Genomic DNA, 20,216 nt, shown 5'->3' with positions numbered 1-20,216 from the left:
GCTTTCTGTTAGGAGGATTGCAGCCTTAATACAAGGCTGTTTCTGGGAGGCAGGGGGGTGCTTCTGAAAGGCTGAGTGATTCCTGTCAGACAGGGGTGATCCTCTGTGGGTGAAGGAGCTCTAAGGTCATCCTCTGAAAACTCACCTACCCTGTAGCTACAGAATAATGTGCTGTGGTGTTGCTGTGAGAGGAGGGATTGGCTCTGTGCGTGGAGGGGACTGTTCTCAGCCTGCAGAGCACAATCGGTGGCTCTTGGGTGGTTTGGACTTCAGAGAATAGCCTGAATCTGTTCTTGAATATTTGCAATGCAAAAGAGAATCTGTCTGCCCCTCATGATGTAGGTGACCTGGAGCCTTGGGTGTTGCAGTGAGAGGTGAGGTATGCAATAATAGATGAGAATCCACTGTTAGTATAATGTCAGGATAAAAATTAGGAATGGAATTAAAAACTAAAGTGTTTGGAGTGGTGCCTCTATCTCCCATCCACTGCTCTGGAGAGAATGGGTCCAGGATGGCAGCACAGGAGAGGCTGTGATGTTAGGAACTGCAACTTCTTACCTACCTACGTGTGTCTAATAAAATTATATATTATTTTAAGAGTTCAGTTAACAGCAAAGGGGGAAAGGAAGGGGTGGAGCATGGTGAGAGAAAAGGTGTTGATAAAAATGCAAGTTTAAGTGATTTTAGATCATACCTTTTAGTTTAACTTGCTTTAGAGAGAGATGCTTAGTGTAGATTCTGAGAGACTTGGAAATGCACTGCAGTTGAGAATAACAGATACTTTGTCCCTGCAAATGGGGTCTTTAACATTGACTTGACTCTGCTGTGTTAATGTAAAGAATAGGTACATGCAGACATCTAATATAAAATATTTCCTGAGAGCCTACTACTGCATTCTTATACTTAAATGGGAGGTTGCGTATATAGATGTGACACTTAATATTGCTTTTTAAACCAAGTGTGTTCACAGATCCTTACTATTTTCTTTTTTCTTTCTTTTCTTTTTTCCTTCAATTTTAGGATTAAAGAGCCCCTTCAGGACAGCGTAATAGCTACCTATGAAGAACATGAAGATAGTGTATATGCAGTTGAATGGTCCTCAGCAGACCCATGGCTATTTGCCTCTTTAAGTTATGATGGCAGACTTGTTATTAACAGGGTTCCCAGAGCTCTTAAGTATCACATACTGTTATAATTTGTTTGGATTATGGTGGAGTTGTTATCTTGATGTACACAATTGGTAGGTATTGTTTAGGTTTTTTTCGGGATCTATTTTTATTAAGTATAAATGCTGAAATTTTGTTAAGAATATCTGTACTAATATAGACACTTCTAATTTGTCTTTTGTATTTGCCTTGGAAAACTATGATGCATTTTCTGAAGTCTGTGATACTTAATTTTTTTTTTTTTTGAGGGTCTAATCACTTTGGGAATTATTTCTAGAGATACTGGATATTTCCCATACTATACCTTTATTTTAGCTTTATTGCAAATATAGTGGATTATAAGAAGTGTTGTTATGCTGATATAAAGCTGGGACAAGGTAGGATGCATGTGGCAAAAGTGATCTACTCGTTTACAATAATAATATTTTATATTTCTGATAATAAGCAGCCTTCCGTTCTTAGCTAAAGCCACATTCTGCTAACTATTCTGGTCATTCTTCCATGTTTATAGATACAGTTGGGAATGGTCTTAAAAGGCTTTCTTAATTCAGTCTAATATTTTAAACAGTTTTTCTCCAATTTTGCATATCCGAAGAAGAAATGTTAATCATGAAGGTGAAACCTTCAGAATATGTTTTTCATTTAAGCATTATGGTAGTATCAACAAAGTACCATTCTGTAATTTGCAAACTAAATGCAATTTTGAGCTATGTGTCAGTACTGGAAACAATATTAGTCTTTACCAAAATCTCTTATACTCTCATGTAATGTATTATCCCATGTTTATAGAACCTAGTTGTGCTGTAGTATATTTCGAGAGACTCTGGAGCTATGCCATTGTTAACCTGAAAAAAATCTCTTTAGTATTTGTGAGTAGTCTCTCTTTCTTATCCTTTTGGCTCTGTGCCATCCTGCAGTATGCTGACATGATGTAGCAGGCTTTCAACTAAGCACACAACATCCTTTGGTATATCCTGCTCTTTGCAATACCTGACCCAGGCATCGGTGACTCTCTTGTTACAAATGCTGAGAACAGGCAGATGCTGCCCTGCAGGAGAATGCACAGAAAACCTGAGCTGTAAATGGAAGGCATGGTGAAGCATGCCTGTACGGACTGACACCCCCCTTCCCCTTGCCTAGCTTGCTGTTAAGATGAAAATTCTGCTGCCTGTTCCTTGTGTACTCAGACTAACCACAGCAGTAATTATTCCCCCGTTGGCATTTCGTCATTGTTATTTCCCATTAACATCAGAACCTGGGTGTGTGCGATGGTGTTGGTTGCGGTAGCATTGTGTAAGGCCCTTCTGAAGAAATGGCAAGAACATGGGATGGAAAGATCAATACTAGCCTCTTTCCATGATTCCTCCCGTTGCTATGACAACCATTGGTGTTAGTGTTGAGGGCCAGCCTGCTGCTCACCTCTGCTTGTCCTTACCCACTCTTGGATCGAAACATGTCCAAATGTGACTTGTGTATACACAGCTGCTTCTGTGAGAACACGCTTTGAGAGTATGACTGACTGCTATAGGCCAAAACATCCAGAAAAGATGAAAGCTGAGTTCTATTTCTGGCTTTCTTAAAGAGCTTGTTTGGAAGAATTCACAGGAGCGAAGTAATCTAATTAACTCATCTGTACTATTGTTTGTATTTGTGTTACGATGCCGCCTGTGTGCTCGAGAATGAATGCTTCATTGGCAATTCTGATGGTCTGATTTTCTGTGTTAAGATTTTAAACTTGTGCTATTTCAAATTGTCTCAATCTGTAATTAGGTATGAGCTATTCACCTATATACTGTAAGAAAAATTACATTTTCAAATCAGTAGTGCTTCAGTTCTCTGAATAGCAAAATCCTTGGTTGGGCTGCAGCTTTATATGTGGAGCTTTCTGTCTTCAGATACAAAACCTTGTTGGTTCCCCCCCTCCCCCCCCAAAAAACCCCACCTTGCAGTATATCTTTAGTATGCAGCAGAAGACTTTAAAACTTTCTTCACATTAGCAATAAAGGTCTGATGAAGATCTTTTGTCTGATAATGTATATGGCTTGCAGTGTGAAAGTGATGGGAAATTACGTAACAGTATGTGTGTGGGATTTGATTTCATTTTTAACACGTAATAAATGCGGAACAGATTTCAGACTAATTTTGATGTGGCTGTATTTAATATTGTAAGCTTATACAAGCTGGAAAGCTCTGTAAACAAATAATATCAAGAAATATTTTCTTTTGGTTTAGTTTTGTTGAATTTGTATAATATCACTCAATCAGGAAGAGGAGAGGGGTTGAACGCTGGGAAGGGAGTAGCAGGTTGAATTTGAATGAAACATGTTATGGCAGAATCAAGAGAGCAGGAAGGGTCAAGTTTTAATCATTTTCAGCTGTCTGTAAAGCGGGATCTGAGCGATGTGTTACAGCACTGGCAGCAATATAGAAATGACCTTCAGAAAGGGAAGGCTTTTGACAAGGTTTCATCCCAGGCTGTTAAAGAAAGCAAGCTGCTGTAGGATAAGAGGAGGGGTTCAAAGATGGTTAAATAACTGATTAAAAGATGAAATAGGAAGCAGAAATAATTCCTCACATTTCGTGGCAAAAAGAAATTAGCAATGAAGTCTTGCAAGGATCTGTGCCTAAGCCTGTACTTTACAGTATACTCGTGAGCTTTTTGGAAGAAGGGCTGCATAGAAATATGGCAAAGTTTGCAGAAGATGTTCAGAGTAGTAAAGATGACTGACTAAAGAATTATGGAAGGGCCTTACCTCCATGGAGTGGCTGGATGATAAAATGGTAGAAAAAATTCAGTGCAGAAAACGCGAAGTAACAGATATGGGAGAAAACAGTCATTTGGCATAACTCCTGGGGACCACCAGTGTATGGCTGATACTACTGGGAAGTAAGATCTTAGGGTTTTTATAGATCTTTAAAAATGTTAGCTTAATAGAGGTTAGAATTTAATTAAAATGTTGGGAATTACTATAAAGCAAATAGAGAAGAAAATAAAGCATTGTTAATCTATTTATTTAATAGATATTTATAAATCTGTGGTGTATGTGCATCTTGAATACTGTGTGTAGTTCTGGTTTCTTCCACCTCAAACTCAATGTAAAGTAAAACTGGGTAAGATTTTAGAGGAAGGTGACAGGAATGATGAATAGCATGCAACACCTGTACAAGGATAACTAAATCGACTGAAAGGCAGATGGTTGAGAGGGAATGATAAAAGTCCATAAAATCACAAATGGCAGAGGGAGAGGATGAATAGGGAGTGATTGTTCACTGTCTCTCCTGATACCAGGACTAGAGGTTATTAAATGGAATCTGCAGGTGGTGGCTCAAAGCATACAAAATGAGGTGGTCTCCACAGGCGTGCAGGTGAGCTATGGCACTCCTCTTTCCCGCCACACACACAAAAAAACCCAAAACACCCAAAGAAACAACAAAAAAAAATCTCATTAATGTTAAAGTTTACATGACTTGAAAGTAACTGGACCAGTACTTGAAAGATGAATCCGTTAAAGGCTGCTAAGTATAAAGGCAGAATCTCTGGCTTAGAAAATCTTTTTGAACCATGAATCGCTGGACACTACAAAGAGTACTGGCAGAGAATCCCTGTGTGCTTGTCCAGTCTTTACTTACCTCCCTGGACATGTGCATTTGCCAGTAAAGGCAGAAAATAGAAGTTAAAAATAATACTATGTTCTCTAAAGCTTTGTCTCTACTGCTGAGACAGCATGTTCCTCCTGCATGTTTCTTTCTCACAACTGTTTTCTGTGGTCAAAAGTTGTGTTTTAGGGGATTTCAGGAAACACTCATGTCTCAGATGAATTTCTTGCAGAATCTCAGTCTTATTTCTGGAAACTAACTTGTTGAAAAACACTCCTTGGGAGTAAGACTGTGGAGGGAAGCTGATTTCTGTACAGCAAGGAGTCCATCACCGCTTCAGAAATTCAAATCGTGGTCAGACTGATGTCACAGCACGTGGTTGTTTCAGTGTCTCATAGAGAATGCAGTTTATAGATTCACGTATCAGCATTGGTAAGCACACAATTGTTGTGTTTTCAAGCAAACACCTCTTAAATGCTTTTTCTTTCTTTGCAGACTGTATCCAGGTAAGAAGCTTTAGTAGGTTTTGGTTTTGAAAAAGTGAATTGTGGTATTCCGTAAGAATGTCAGATTGGCAATGTTGCCATCTAACAACATGTTTTATTCCAGATTTGGTCTTGAACATCTTTTCTCTGTCACTTCTGATATATGCGTCTGGTATGGAATTACACAAATGCTTGAGATGTGGTGTTTTTGTTCCACAGAAAGTGAATTGTTGAAAAGAGAAAGGAATTGATAATACTTTTAAAAAGCTTTTGAGCATGATCTAAATGAAACTCACCAAAGTCAATACAAGTCTTGGCCATTTAATGAGAAGCCTGAAATAGCAATCTATTTCACTTGAACTAAAAATGGTGCTAACTTCAAATTAAAAAACAAAACAACAACAACAACAAAAAAACCCCACACAAACACCACAAAACACTGGAAAAGCAAAACCCTCAGTACTGACCTGGACTTCGCCTTTGGTGTCAGTGCTAAAAGTAGCCTGACCTGTACCGAAGGCCATGAAGTTAACGAACTGCTTGTCAACTTTAGAACTAATGAAAATCATGTATTGGATGGCATGGGTACTTGCTCCAGGTGTTTGCTCCAGACCAGTTCTCCTTACCTCATACCTTTTCATGTCACAAAGGTGAGTGGAGACAAGCAGCCTGGATTATGTTCAACACTAAAATTAGTTGAAGACAGTGCTTTGTAAAGAATTAAGCTGCTTGACCATTGTATTTTCTAACTAACAACTGAAAGCGTTAGTTCTGTATTTGCTTCTTCATTTGTAATTCCTGAATCTTACAGCCTGGTACCTCTTGCAGTATTTGAGACTGAAATTCTGCAGCTTGTTTCAGATGGCCTTCAACAGTATCGTCTGACATGGTAAGACACCATGAGGTAGATATGCAATGAAAAGTAGGTACTGATAACTGTTAAGATCAGCATTTGGTTACAAGCTTATAATGCTGTAGAGCTGCTATTTGGCTTCACAGAGGATATTGAGCGTTTTGGGGGGGGGGTTTTGCTTTTTCTAGGGGATATGAAGAAAGTACTTAAAACTTCGTTGTGGAGTCTGTGGTATGAATGCCATTCTGAGGCTGCAGAAAGCCTATGATTTCTGGAATAGCAAGTGAAGTGACTGAGACAAAAGTGCAAATCAGTTTTTAGAGAAGCCTGGCTTTCCCATAAAGGGAGCTGCTGGGTGTGAAGCCATGGATACTCTCCAGAACCATTTGCACATTGCTCCTGCTCATTCCAGCTGCCACTTTGGTCAGTGAAGAACTAGTGAAGTGAGAAGAAAATGACACGTAGAGGTTTGGAGAAAAAGACAAAGGAGGAGAAAAAGTAAAAGGAAGACTGACAAATACAGGGTGAAAAGTCAATTGAAAAAGACAAGATCAGGGAAAGATTGGTTTGGAAAACAGAAATAGGAAAGTCGGAAGAAATTGGGAGTAAATGAAGTAAAGAGAACGATACAGTGAAAAGGAGTAAGCAAATGGAGAAGAATTTTTGTTTGCTTGTTTTAGCTATGGTACTAAAGGCCCTTAAAGTCTTCCGTGTTACTCTCCCTGTGCTAACTGATTTAAGTGCTGGAGAATTACTGATTTACATTGCAGCATTTTAGTTCTGATGTCGGAGATGGTTCATGCAGGACAGTTGCTGTCAAGTTTGGCATAAAGAAATATATCCTTGTTGATCTATAAATTTTTAGTCCTAATTCGTAGGTTTTAAGGGGTTAGAATTTTCAGCTGGTGATTCTTCTTTTCAGAGATCAGGTTGCAACCGCACGCGTGAGCAGTTGTAGTCGACTCAAGGGAGCAGTACCCTGAGAGGCAGGAAGAAAATTTCAAGTGGGCTGTTTCTTGAGTCACACTAGTTAGATCTGCAAAAGCATGTGCTTATGACAGGCACTGTTTATCCCCCTGTTTATGATTTCACAGGAGTGTCCTAGTTAGAACAACTCAAGGCATTAGAGTATCTGAGGCACATCTTCATTTCCACACAGATTCACCTTACAGCAAAAGAATTTTCAGCTGTTCTTGAGAAAATCCTCCCTATTGGGATGACACAGGTTTTGGTGCTACAGCAGCCCCAACTTCATAAAGGGTTTTTAGTGCTCCAGCACAGAAGATAGCTTTGTGGAGAAAGAGATGAATGAGTCTTGCTAAATCCAGGAGCCAAGCTCCCTGTGTGGAGATGCATGGCAAATATGTGGGTTGCTGTTGCCCTGGAGCTATAGCAACAGCTGCCAAGCAGCTGGGCTGGGCAGGGAGGACCTCTAATGTACCTTCTCAGCAAATTGTCCATTTATTCTGATGCTGCCCTGAGTTCAGGATTTTGGCAGGAGAAACTATGGAAGAGCTTTTAAACAGAATGAATTTAGAAGGGGATGGGAAACCTCGGAAAACCCAAAGATACCACATACTAATCGGCAAGTCTAGATGAGCTGAATCCTGGGGTGGTAATAGACTTGGCAGACAAATTCTCTGAACCACTGCCAGTTTCTAAAAATTTGCAGAGGATTGAGAAGGCAAGAAAGACTGGAAAACAGCAGAAGTGGTATTGATATTTGGAGCTACATGGAACAGCAGCGCATGGAGTTGGATAAGGAAACGTGTTTCAGAGCGAGGAAATTTTAGCCAAATTATAAATGTTTTATTTGCCTTTTTTTACTTAGATTTTTATTTATAAACACCAGTCAAAATACTAGCAAATATCAGAAATTATATGATCGTGTCCATGCAACAAAGCCAGATTATAATCCAAAATGTTTGTATGATTTCCCTTACACCTCTCTGCTTTCCAAAAAGGATGGGTGGAATGTAGTATATAATGGTAAATTTGTCTTCAAACACACATGAAAAAAAGTAAAACCAAGTATATTCTCATCGTTTCTTATAATGGAAAAGAGTTTCTGCTATAAAGTAATGAACCATCCTTTGACTCTCTGCCTGGAAATCGGGGCAGGGGGAGACAGAATACCTGGAACTTGACTTTGCAGAGATTGAGAACAAGAATGTTTGTTTCCAGCATGCAGCTTAAGGGGTAAAACACTCACTTGAGTACTTTCAGCCGTGTCTCAGTACACATGTATCAGCGTTTTAAGCAGAAGTTATCTATCTAAAACTGTTTCCAAAAAGGAATTATGATTCTTAGGATCATGATATACCAGCACAAACAGGAAAGCATCTTCTTAAAATTAAGAATATATCCTTATTCTTAAGAGAGTAGCTGCGTAACACATCTATTTGCAACTACAAAAGAGAGAGGCTTGGCTGCATAAATGTCTGCTGATAGCAGCTGGTAGGTAGATGGAGCCATAGATACTTTGATGCTGTTGCTTTTTTTTCTGTAAGTCAATCTGGGTAAAATGGGAGAAATCTGGTAGATATATTATTATTGGAAAGTCTGTTAGGAAAAGCACTAATGAAAGCTTCATCACAATGGGAGCTGTTTAATCTTTCCCAAAGCAAATACCAGAGAGCTTCAACAACTGTTCTGACCATCCTGTCAGATGTGAGTGACAGTTACTTGGATTCAGTTTCCTAGATAGAGGCATATTTCTGATCCGTGTTTTAATCCTCTATTTTCAGTGTTAATGCTGTCTGAATATCTTCAGTCTATTGTTTGAATGACTTAGAAAACACTGTACAATTTTCTATTGCAGTTCATCTGCACTTGTAAGACAGAGGGAAAAGCTGCTTTTGTTTATAAGTCTGTTCATGCTGCTGTATCGGGAAGTATTCTGGTTTCTATTCTTGTGTCCTATACCTCAAGGATCAAATCACAATTTGAGTTCTACGGGTTTTGGACTGGTCATTGCTGAGGGCTAAGAAGAGCTGCGGATGAAGGCTGAGCATGACTGACGTGTTCATGTTCATCAGAAAACAGAGTCAGCTGGAGAGAACGAGGGAGTAATTGTTGGTGTGCTCCCTCCCTCACTGCTTGTGCAGAAAGACATAGGCTGCGGGGAGGAAGCTACCTGAGGTTATTAAGATTAATACTGCTAGAAATTCCAATCAGCTCACACAAGGCTGCTCCTCAAGGCTGTCAGATGCCTACTGCTTTCTCTGATTCAGGCGGGGCCACATCAATTCCGAATTTCCCAACAGAGGCTCCTATGATTTATGAGTTTAGGAGGCTGATAAATGCGGTTAGTTGAAGTGTTCATGAAATAATTGAATCAGAATAATTTCAGTCAGCTGTGCTCAATTTATTTTCTCTCATAACCACAGGAGGGTGCAATTTTGGATTGGGAGCTTCATCTCAAGGATTCCTGTCACAGGAAAGACGTTGTGGAACCTGGAATAGAGCAACTTAATTTTGCTGCCAGGCCTGTATGACAGCTTATGAGCTGACTTAAGATCCATCAGAACTGGAGAGTAAGTACCTTGAGCTTTTCTGGTATTGCCCGTGACAGAGGCTGAGTCAGTTCTGGTTTATGCATTGTGGGATCATGTCTGCTGGGAAGGATAATGAGAGTTCTACTATTCAGTGTTTGAAAATCACTTTACTGTTCAGTTGGGAGGGCGTCGTTCTTTACGCTTGTTTGTAGCAAATTATTTTCAGATGACAAGTTTTATGAATATTTCACTTCTGGGTTTTGTGCATTTTTCTGGAGTGGTGATCATCAGCATCAATTCTGTCCTTACAGTGAAAGGAGCGCCCCATGCATCCCTGAAGAGTGTTATATGAAACTTTTAAAAGCAAATTTGACCCTATGAGTTTATCATTTGTCTGGTGTAACTTTCCCATATAGCCGAAAAAGAATTACATTTTGGGTGGATTGTCCTAGAAAGAGTACCGAATGTAAAGCACACTGTGAAACAGGAAGGTGAGCTGATTACAGTGTTATGATGACTGGCTGAGGTCGGTAGAGAATGGAAAAGCCCAGCAAGCGCTCATCCCAAGAGCTAGGGAGCGACTGTGTTGCAGACAAAAATCTTCCTGTTGTCATGAGCAAGGTATTTTTAATAATCCGAGAGCTGCAAGCAGGGGAGGATATGTGGGAAAAGGCAGGGGCTTGTGTCTGTGTTATTCAGTTCAGGTACCTTTTGAAATGTGCAAAGAAACTCTGCAAACAGTATACAGGCAAAAATTTAACAGGCTACTAGGTCTAGCGCTAGTGTATTCCCCATGTCTGGTAAGACACCTGAAGTGAATTTAGCTGGCCATGAAGGTGTCAGTAGACTGGGGACGGGTTGTCCTCTACACTGCTTGGAACAGAGTTGTAGAGTTGCCGTCTTCCCGCTTCATTTATCCTATTAGGATTTTATACCTCTGCATTTTCGTGTCTTTTCCCTATTGAATCCTTGAGCTGCTAATTTTCCCACCACAACAGTATTAACTCTGTCTCCAATTTCATGTTTATTGTGTGTGGCTTTTGCCCATAGACTTTCATACAGCCTTTTCTCACAACTCGTGAGCTTTCTCAGAACCTGTAACCAAAGCTGGGCAGCGTGCCATAGATGGCAAAGGGCTGCTGGGAGAGCAGCTTTCCCAAGAGTCCTAATCTGTGTAAGATAAAAATGGACAGGTTTATTCTATGGTGAGCCAGGAATGAAGCTGCTAGAGATATGTGTTACCCCAGATAGTTTGTGTCAGCATGGATATACCAACGATCATATGACATAACCTGGCCTGTGTGCGAGCTATTGTCTAGTCACCCATGGCTGAAGAGATGTGGGGAGGTCCTTTCACCATGTGGTGAAGAACAGCCCTATGCTTGCACACGAAGAAATAAATCTATCTCTGAGCTGTTATTCTCAAAGTTCCCTTGCCTTGGAACTCAAACGTTTTAGGATTTTTTCATAAACGTAAAGTTTATTTTCTTTTTTTAAATTCTGTTCGTGATCTTCAGTTTGGGGTGGGGGGGTGTCAGAATATGGGGGAACCAGTAGGATTTGAGGGCAAGGTATTACGACTGCATAGAAAGATTTGTGACCCTAATGTAAAGTATTACGTCCTTTAGAGCCCAATCTGTGTAGTGGGGTAGATCAGACTTAGGTGTTTCAGACACATCAAACAGACGTATTGAAGAAGCAGCTGGTGCACTCATTTTGTGCTGGAAAATAAGCGATATTCTGAATAACAAAGTCCTGCCAAAATTCAGCTACTGAAGTTTGAAGACTTCCGTGAGTACATGTTAATTCCTGGAATTAATTCATGATGGGTTTTTTTGTCTCTAATGGTGGTTCCTTTTGTCTCCAGGTAATTTGGTACCATGCCTACTTGCCGTAACTTAACTTCTGTAGATTGTATAAATGCCTGTTTTGTATAGTTTAAAAAAATGTTCTGTGGGGTGCAGGATCTCTTAGTTACACGTGCTCAGTATTGTGGCAGCACTATCCTGTCCAGGAGTACAGCAAAAGTAAGTTAACTTAAGAGAAAACTGCTTGCTAAGGTTTTACCTACTTCCCTTTTTCACTGCTCAGCAGTTAGGAAGATGCTTCCGTGAGTAACTCTTACGGAATCTCCTTGCTGAGATCTCTTTGCCATAAAATGTCAGAGAATGGTGGGGAGGATGTTGTGAAAAATCTACTGCACAGAACGTTTTCCAAATCAAATTTGGATTTGAGGCTTAGCATAAAATCAGGGCACAAAATAACTACACTCTGTGCAGAAAATGTTAATAGGAAAAGTCAGGATTACAGTAATGCGTTTTGTGTGGTCTTTGGTGAGTAGAGAACAGCAGAAGGGCATGTGGCAGGACTGTCTCACTTGTGTTTTTGCTTCTACTGCTGTGAAAAGCATTTTTAATACTTGCATAATTTAGAGCATGACATTATGATTTTCAAAGCTTCAAATTGGAGTAAAGCATTTACATAATCTAATTAAATCATGTAAATGTTTTATGATAATATTCAACTAAGTGCAAAACTTGTTCTGCAGATGCATCCCATTCTTAGACCATTGGGGAAACCCAATTTACGCATGCAGATGTATGTTTCTAACCCTGCATACTCTGGGAGGTCAACAGGGTACTTACTGAATGCTCTGTTCTTAGTATAACCTCCAAAGCGTGCTTTGCAGAGCATCATCTTTCCAAGAAGCTTGAAGGTAGGCTGGTACCAGAGGGAAAGGCAAAGCAGATTTAAAAGGCTACTTGCAACCTCTTATAATTTGAATGAAAGTGATGCTACTGCAGTATGTAATAAATTGCTTCCATTTCAGTGAACATTAAAATAATCCCATGGTGACCCTCTTAGCAGCAGCCCTGCCACATGTAGTATCAGATCTCACAAAGCATGCATCGTACTTGGATGGGAAACTACCAGGGGAAGCCCCACAAATCCTCCTGGTAACTGTTGGGTTTGTTTTTGCCTCTGGCTGCACTAACTCACAAAATATTGGAAGCACTTGGCCAGCATCCATGATGAGAGATGCTGTCTTGTAGTGAGAATATTTAAATAATGATTTTTTTTTTTATCAGCACATTCTCACTAAGCTACCCTTCAGTAGTAGTTCTTAGTGAATCCTGTCTTTGCTAGGCCATACTACTACAATAAGCAAGTGAATTGCATCCTAATTTTCCAAATGTAGCCAAGCTAATGCTAAGCTAGTACTAATGACATTCTTTTAGAAAGTATAGCACTGCTTGGCTAAAATGAATTCAGGTAATTGGCAGAGGTAGGTTCTTCAAAACCGTCTCCCTCTGTTTTAAATACGCTCATTGCCATTGACTTTTATCAGTGCCACGCTGATTTACTCTAACTGATGACAGAAATGTGTGTGTATACACTGCCAGGTGTTCTGTGCTTTCACAGTAATTATAATGGTTGGGAAGCACTTGGACGTTATCTGTGCCAGGCTGTTGATGGAACCCGTGTGCTGTTGGAAACATAGGGCTGACTGCACACACGGTGTTGACCTGGTTTGTGCACATGCTGTGACTGGTGAGCCCAGCAGCTCTGATTTTTATCTGAAAATGTGGATGTTTTAGGGAAAGCCTGGATTTAACATGCCTCTAAATCTGGGGTTTCTATTATTTACTGTTACAGTACATAATAATATCCAAAGTTTGTAAATTAGTTTGGAGCTCAGTGGTATGGAAAGCTGTGAATATGTGAAAGTCATTGCTGAAGTAGCTCACAGAAAGGTGAAATACATCAGTAGTGAATTAAGTCTTCGCTAATTAGACATAGAAATCTAATTACTTTGCAAATTTTTCATCTAATTTTTAAGGGAGTGAAGCTAGTGTAAATTTAAAATGGAAGCAGAGATGTTCAGCACATAGTGTTAACTGCCAAGGAGAACAACACGGTGACCTTATTTGCAGCTGCACATGCATCATGTGTAGGAATGCCTGTCATAGCCATAATGATTTAACATCAGGGCAGGCCAATATTTCTTGGTTCTTCCTCCGCAGTGTAGGCAGTTTCCTTTATAGGTGGAATGGGAAGCTGTAGGTGTTTCTGGTGAAAAATGGTAATGCTAGAGAGGTGCCCTTTACTACAAATCCAGCACCGTTTGCTTTAGTTCACCTCCTGAAAAAGAATTTGCAAAGTCACAGCCTGGGGAATGAAGTCACAGCTGGGTGAAGTTTAAGTTTTGGCATGGTTGGATTCTGCTGTTTTGGGTTACTCAGCTGTTGATTATACAATGTTTAAGCATAGTAGGTGACGTTGGAGAATTTTAAAGCTGCTGAATTTTTTTTTTAAGGTGCCAAGACTATTTCATTGCAGAAAAGAATGCTCTTAGTTTAAAATCTGCAATATTTTGGTCATAGTAGATACTTTATATTTAGACATGAAAGCTTGTCAAGCTAAGTTTAATTCCAAGCACTAATACATTTACCTTGGTACAGCTACTCATAATTAAGGCATTTTGTAAGAGTACAAGTATTAACTGCCACTAAATATCCTATGTGAATTACTGTTAATAGTTCCATAATAAAATCCCTTTCAGTTACCTCTCAATACTATGCTGACTTCGAGCCTGATAGATCACCTATTTAAACTCTACTGAAGGATCTCAGGTGGCAATCTTTAAAAATGTGTGGGTACTTACCCATCAGGCTTTATAAGCACCCGATCCACAAGCATCCATGGTTACTGGATCACTTCTGAAGTCCACAGCTGCTCTGTTAAACCCTTCATGGTGTATATTCCTATCACTGCTCACCTGAGGCATCCACACTTCAACAGGAGGCAGAGAATTTAAATCAGCTTTTTTTAATTGCTGAAAATTGTAATTTAGGCTGCAGATTGATGGTGTTTGTAAATTCTTGTTTCCGAATTATTGTAATTTTTGAGAAGAGTTTGATCTCTAAAGTTTGGGAGAAGGTAGAATAAATGGAAGAACAGCTAAAACCGACTTTAATCCTCTCTACGCACCTACAGAGAATTTTTGCAACCTTAGCAATATCCTCAGATGTATATTAACTGTCTCTGCAACTATGAGATGCAGCTCATAAAATAGGATTATTTTCAGAGGAATAAATGCTGAGGAGTAAAATGAACAGTGAGGAGTCTTTCTCTGTTTCTCACAGTGCGTCCAGTGAAAATACAAGGTAGCAAGTTTAAAACAAAAAACGCTTTTTCTCATAGCAGATAACTTTCTTGATGGATCTCACCACTGATGGAGTGAAAACCAAAGGAAGAAAGGAATTTAAAAAAAGGCATAGGCATGTTCATGGACAGTAGTTTCAAGGGTTGCTATCTCAGTATCTAGTCCCACACAACTTTTGCCTCCAAGGTCTTTATTGTGGATTGCTGGGAACTGAACAGGTGATGAACAGGCTGAACTGGCCAAGGTCTTTCATTCTCTTGAAGCATGGCCGGTCGTGGAGGTAGGGTACAGGTTAGATGTCTTTGATATGATATAGTGCAGCCATTCTCTGTCTTCCCTAGCAATACAATCTGACCTCCATAAATAAGTGTTTCCTTACTTAGAACTATGCTCTTTTCCACCTTTTAAATAATAATTTTTGAGAGACTTATTAAATGTCTTAAATACATGTATTTGAATCGTGAAACTATACAACCCTGTCTGGGGCATGTATGAAAACTACCATCACCGTGTAAGTACTGCCAGGAGAGCCTGATACAGTGTTCATTGATGATGAAGAATCCTTTGCTGTGGCTGCACTAGTCGTTAGGTTAGTTACAATATTTGTAAAATAGTTAAGTGCTTTCTACCAAGGCGTACAAGCTGAGGTTTGCACTTTGTGAATCCATGAAACTAGGCAGATTTGTGTTTAAGTTTTTGGAGAGTCATCATTAATATTGTCCATTTAAATAGAAAAGAATGCCAAATATTAATACTGAGAGAGAGTACTAAATTTTTTCCTGAACTTTAGCATGTTTCATAACAAAAATATTAATGTTGTGTCTCACTATAATTTAGAAAATTAATCTTAAATATTCTACACAGCAAAAGGCAATCTTTCTCAGTATTCAATTTCTTTGTTGATTTCAGTTTAAAAAGAATTTTAAAATCTGAACTTGGTTTAAGATCTTTTTTTAATTACTTTTTTTTGTTTTTTACTATAAAGCAAAAACTTCTACAGCATGAGGAATAGAAATTCTCCTTTTGGCGCAGAGCTGTGAGATTCCATTACTCTGAATTCTAAACCAGCTCAACGAAGGTTGTTCACGCTTGGGGTGGGAGTCGGGGAAGAGGGAAGAAGCTTTTTTACTAAGCAGCAAACAGCATTAAAAGTGTTATTCTTTTCTAATCTAAAGTGGGAGAAACTTTTATTACGACATCATATTACTGATCCTGTTCTTTTCTAGATTGTGTGGGCTGTCATTGCAGCTTGTGAGCATTGAACACTTTCTGTGTTCAAACAGGAAGGACACTGACAATCAAGTATAAAATATGAAAGGTCTGCCAGTTTTCAACTCAACTTTAAAAGGATAGTAAATTGATTTTAATTCTTTCTCTTGCTTTCTCCTCCGTCTGCTGCAGTCCACCACTGAAGGTAACATGTTTACCTTCATACCTTACCATACATTACCATAACAATATGACCCCTGTTGCAAGTGAACAAATCTGGGGTTTAATTTAATTTCCTAGTCTTTGTCTGACATTTAACTGACATTTTGATGGGGCAAGAAGAATTCAGTTGAGTCTTAACCCAAAAAATTAGAGTGAACCCAATTGTAGTGTCGCTGACTGTGTACCTGCAACTGCTTAAAAGAGTGAAGAAGCCACATGGAAATATTGCAAGAAATTTGATTATCATAGCAGTACTTGATAACTCTCAAAAATTTCTGGACGAGAGCATAAATTGAATTGTATTAAAAAATTCCTGTGATTCTTCATCTCTGGTTTGTTGGCACCAATCATTTTTTTTTAACCATGACAGTTCCAAAATGTAAAAAGAACTAACTCGATCACATTATTGACATAGTCTGTATTTGCCTTTGTACATTGTTCCCAGCAGAAGAGAGCTTGGTTGCAAAAGAAAAAGTAGTTCTGTCTTCCTAGAGACTGGCATAGGGTCCTTCAGTACTTCTTGAGAAGTTTTTGATACATTTGTTAATGCAAGCTTAGCATGTTCACTGCAGGTTTTTAGCATGTTCACTACTGTTGCTGCTATCTTAAAAGATGATTTTAACAAATACCACAGTTAGTGTCACTGACAGCAGACTTAACGCGAATAAAACAAGAGGACGTGGTCCAATCTTCAACAAGCCCCAAGTCTAACATGACTCTTCCTTTGTCCTTGATCAAACTGATTGGCATGTTATTCTAGTTGGCCATAGCTTAAAATGATAACTGTATATTTTTCTTGTATCTTGGGAATGCTCAGGGCTCTGTTAATCTTGGTATTCTGAATATAGAATCCGTTTGGTCTTCTATGACTACAGTGTCTGTACACATAACACAATTTTACTTGCATAATATACAACTGTAAGACAGAGAAAGAAGGATCCCCTTTGTAATAACAGGAAACAAAGGCACAAGGTGGTTTAAGTGATTTGCTCAGGTAAATTGAACAGAAGGTGGCTGTGGATGTTCCTGAAAATGTACCCCTGGGTGTGGAGATTCTGTCCAGAAACTCAGTTTTTAGGTCATCCTTTTTAGCATTCTAGAAACATTACATTCTGTTGATATTTATTAATAGCATCATGATTCAGGAAAACACTTGTTGGTACAGTTTTGTGTTAGATAAACGTATAATTGGAAGAAAGTAGTTAGATGATTAGTTACTTTTAAATCTCTGAATCAGTTCAGTGGCCAAGATCATGTCCTCAGGAACATCCTTACCAAAGCAAAATGTCTGTTTAGAGAAGGAAACAAGCTGTCTCCTGTGCTCCATAGCTGGTTGTAGGTCATGGAGCTGTTTGCCATGCTCTGTGGTCACAGTCCCATCAGTTTTTCTTTCACCCTTGGAGAACAGAAAGATCAGCTCAAATGAACAGAAGAATGGCAATGCATTATAAGAATAAAATCTCTGCACTGTAATTCAGAATTAAATAGTCTCGTGATCTACTCTTGCAAAGTATGGTCAGTTACTGCTCCATTATGATGGCATGTGATCTTAAGTGTTGGGAAGGGAGTTTAATTAAAAAAAAAAAAAAAAGACTTCAGTGCATCTGGCAATGGAAAAAAATTAATTTTGTTTAATTTTTAATCAGACAGCCCGAGACAACCACTGAGCACTACTTGACAATTAGAATACTAATGAACTGCACACTGGGTTAGCCTGTTTTTAAAGGACAGCAAACAATGCACTCAGACTTGAGGGATTCTATTTCGTTCCAGTCAAGTCTTCATATGTTTACCTACTCGCTTTGTAAGAATTCAGGAAATGTTTGCCTTGTCGTCTTTAAAAATTCTACCCCATGGTTAATTATTTTTCAAATGTAAAAAGCACAGAAAGTGGTAAGTGGCTTTCTTGAAAGCATTCTTCAAAAATATATAAACAATGTAAAACATTAATCTTCACTGTTTGGCACACCTTCAGTGCCTTAAGTGTGTTCTTTTTGTTTGTTTATTTGTTTTCATTCTTCCTCTAGCATATTTGCAACTCTCTACCATTCTCTAACAGTTTGAAGTCTTTGGTCTTCATGCTTTCTATAGATATTGTAGTTATTGCTCTATAGCATGCAATTTCACAAAAGATAGTCAGGTTGAAGGAAGAAATAAATTGCCCATGCCTAAAGTGTTTATTTCTTATAACCTTTATAAGCAGCTATCTGTAGCAAGGCTGAATATAGTAGGAAAAGCTTAATGAATTCAGATGAGTTCTGAAACATAAATTAAGTAGCCTAACCATCCATAGTGGCCATGTCATACCAGCCTCACTGTGAAATGGATATTTTATTGCCCCCTCTATGTCACATTGTCAAGCAGAATGATATAATTATACCCTTGCCAGGATGAAGGATTCACACTAGCTCACATTAGACTCTCTCCCAGTTCCAGCTTTAAAAGTTTGTGGAGGCTGTAGCTGACTGTTCTGGGGTGTACTTACTCCTTTTGGATGTCATCCTTGTGTTGTTCTTCCAGCATGTGGCTGCTGAAGTCTGAACTCTGGCACTTCCCTGAAGCCCCGACCCAAGGCTTGGATCTCGGCACATTAGGTGGTGAGGCAATGTCTGGGGCAGATGTTTGCTGAGGGTGACAAAACAGCTTAGGGGGGCTGACAGCTCGGCGTAGTCCAGGGCCCCAAAAAGCCAGGCTTGCTGCATCTCCTCTCAGTAGTTGAGGCGAGCCCGTAGTCATTAAGAGGAGGGAGGCCAGTGTTACCCAATGTAGACCTGTTGGCCTGCACCATGGGGGTGCTTCCATGGGGGAGCAGAGCATCAACCCTGACTCTTTAGGGCTTTTAGTCCCCTTTTCAACTAGCTCTTCGTTCTCCCCTCCTTCTCTCCTTACAGCAGGAGCTGTCAGCAACCAGCACCTCAGGCTTGCGAGGCATTACTCAGTTCTTCCTACGCTGCCGAGCTCTTCAGATTCCTGGTTTACCCTGATCCGTGGACTCACTGCCCTGCATTTGCAGTATCAGCTTGGTCCCACTCCAGCGCTGAAGCTGTTCCTGTGGGAGGCAGAGCCAACTCTAATGTAGGTAATATTACTACTTTGAACCCATCCGGTTCAAGAGGACGCCAGCTAGGGATGGAAATACAAAACAAGCTGATGTGTCCCACCTTATGCAGGGGTCACACCTATTGAGAAAGAGGCAAGCCTGAACTTATAATGACAGCAGTAAACTTTGGTTCCAATACCTAGCAAACAAGCTGAAGCCCAGATCGTCCAGGTCAAACTGGGATATCCCAAGCCAACAGCTGTCAGTCTTCAAGGAGATGTCCTCATTCTGATATTTTTTCCATAATACTGTGCTGAACTAAAAAAATTTGGTTAATGAAAACAAGAGTTTTGATTTCTACGGTTTTCTGTAAAACCTAAAATTTAGAACTTTTGAACGGAAGAGTGAAAATCAAACCTCAAAATTAAATTTGTTTAAAAAACACAGGTCAGTTTCTATCATGGCAGTATGTAAAAACAGTGTCTTATATCTTTCTGCATATTGTTCCTCCACTAAAAAATAAAAATTTAAGAGCTTACATTGTCTTACATATCCGTTCCTCATGTCAGGGGCTTGAATTTCTGTTAGGATTTCTCCTTGTATGATTCCCGATTCCGCGGTCTATCGTTGGTTTTCCTGTTTTTTTGGAATGCACAAACACATCTGTCTTCACGGACTGAGGGAGAGTTGGCAGGGGGTACTTTCACTGTAGATAGTGGGTTTGTATTGAAGAGAAGATGCATTTTTAATGGTTAGGTGTGGAATCCAGGTTGTGTGGTAAAATATGTATGTATCAGTAGAAGCCCTTATTCTTTGGATACCCATAAAAGCTTTCTTACTTTGATTAGATAAAGTTAACATTGTATTTTAGTATTTAATTTTTTTTCCCCAGCTGACATTACTCCAGGAATAGAAAGTTATGTGAGCAGTCATTGTACAGTAACAGTGTTATGTGCAGCTAGGTAAATTCTCATGCAATG

The 20,216-nt window shown here is 39.4% G+C and overlaps 1 protein-coding gene and 1 long non-coding RNA gene across 3 annotated transcripts in view; both read left to right on the top strand.

Annotated features, from left to right (window-relative positions):
- Window positions 1-3,312, top strand: part of EIPR1 (EARP complex and GARP complex interacting protein 1) — an 89,362-nt gene extending 86,050 nt beyond the window's left edge. For both annotated transcript variants that reach the window (XM_063330423.1, XM_063330424.1), the window contains one exon: window positions 1,021-3,312. In XM_063330423.1, the coding sequence (XP_063186493.1) occupies window positions 1,021-1,195 (175 nt within the window). In that variant the 3' untranslated portion in view covers window positions 1,196-3,312. The remainder of the gene's footprint in view (window positions 1-1,020) is intronic.
- Window positions 3,313-6,297: 2,985 nt separating this feature from the next.
- On the top strand, window positions 6,298-19,280 carry LOC134513529 (uncharacterized). Its single transcript, XR_010070452.1, has 3 exons — window positions 6,298-6,742; window positions 9,491-9,637; window positions 19,088-19,280. It is a non-coding gene; the product is annotated as an uncharacterized LOC134513529 (long non-coding RNA).
- Window positions 19,281-20,216: the final 936 nt, after the last annotated feature.

Source organism: Chroicocephalus ridibundus, chromosome 3 (genome assembly GCF_963924245.1).
Source record: "Chroicocephalus ridibundus chromosome 3, bChrRid1.1, whole genome shotgun sequence".
In the NCBI taxonomy this organism is placed as follows: Eukaryota; Metazoa; Chordata; class Aves; order Charadriiformes; family Laridae; genus Chroicocephalus; species Chroicocephalus ridibundus.
This window is presented reverse-complemented; position numbering and strand designations above follow the sequence as displayed.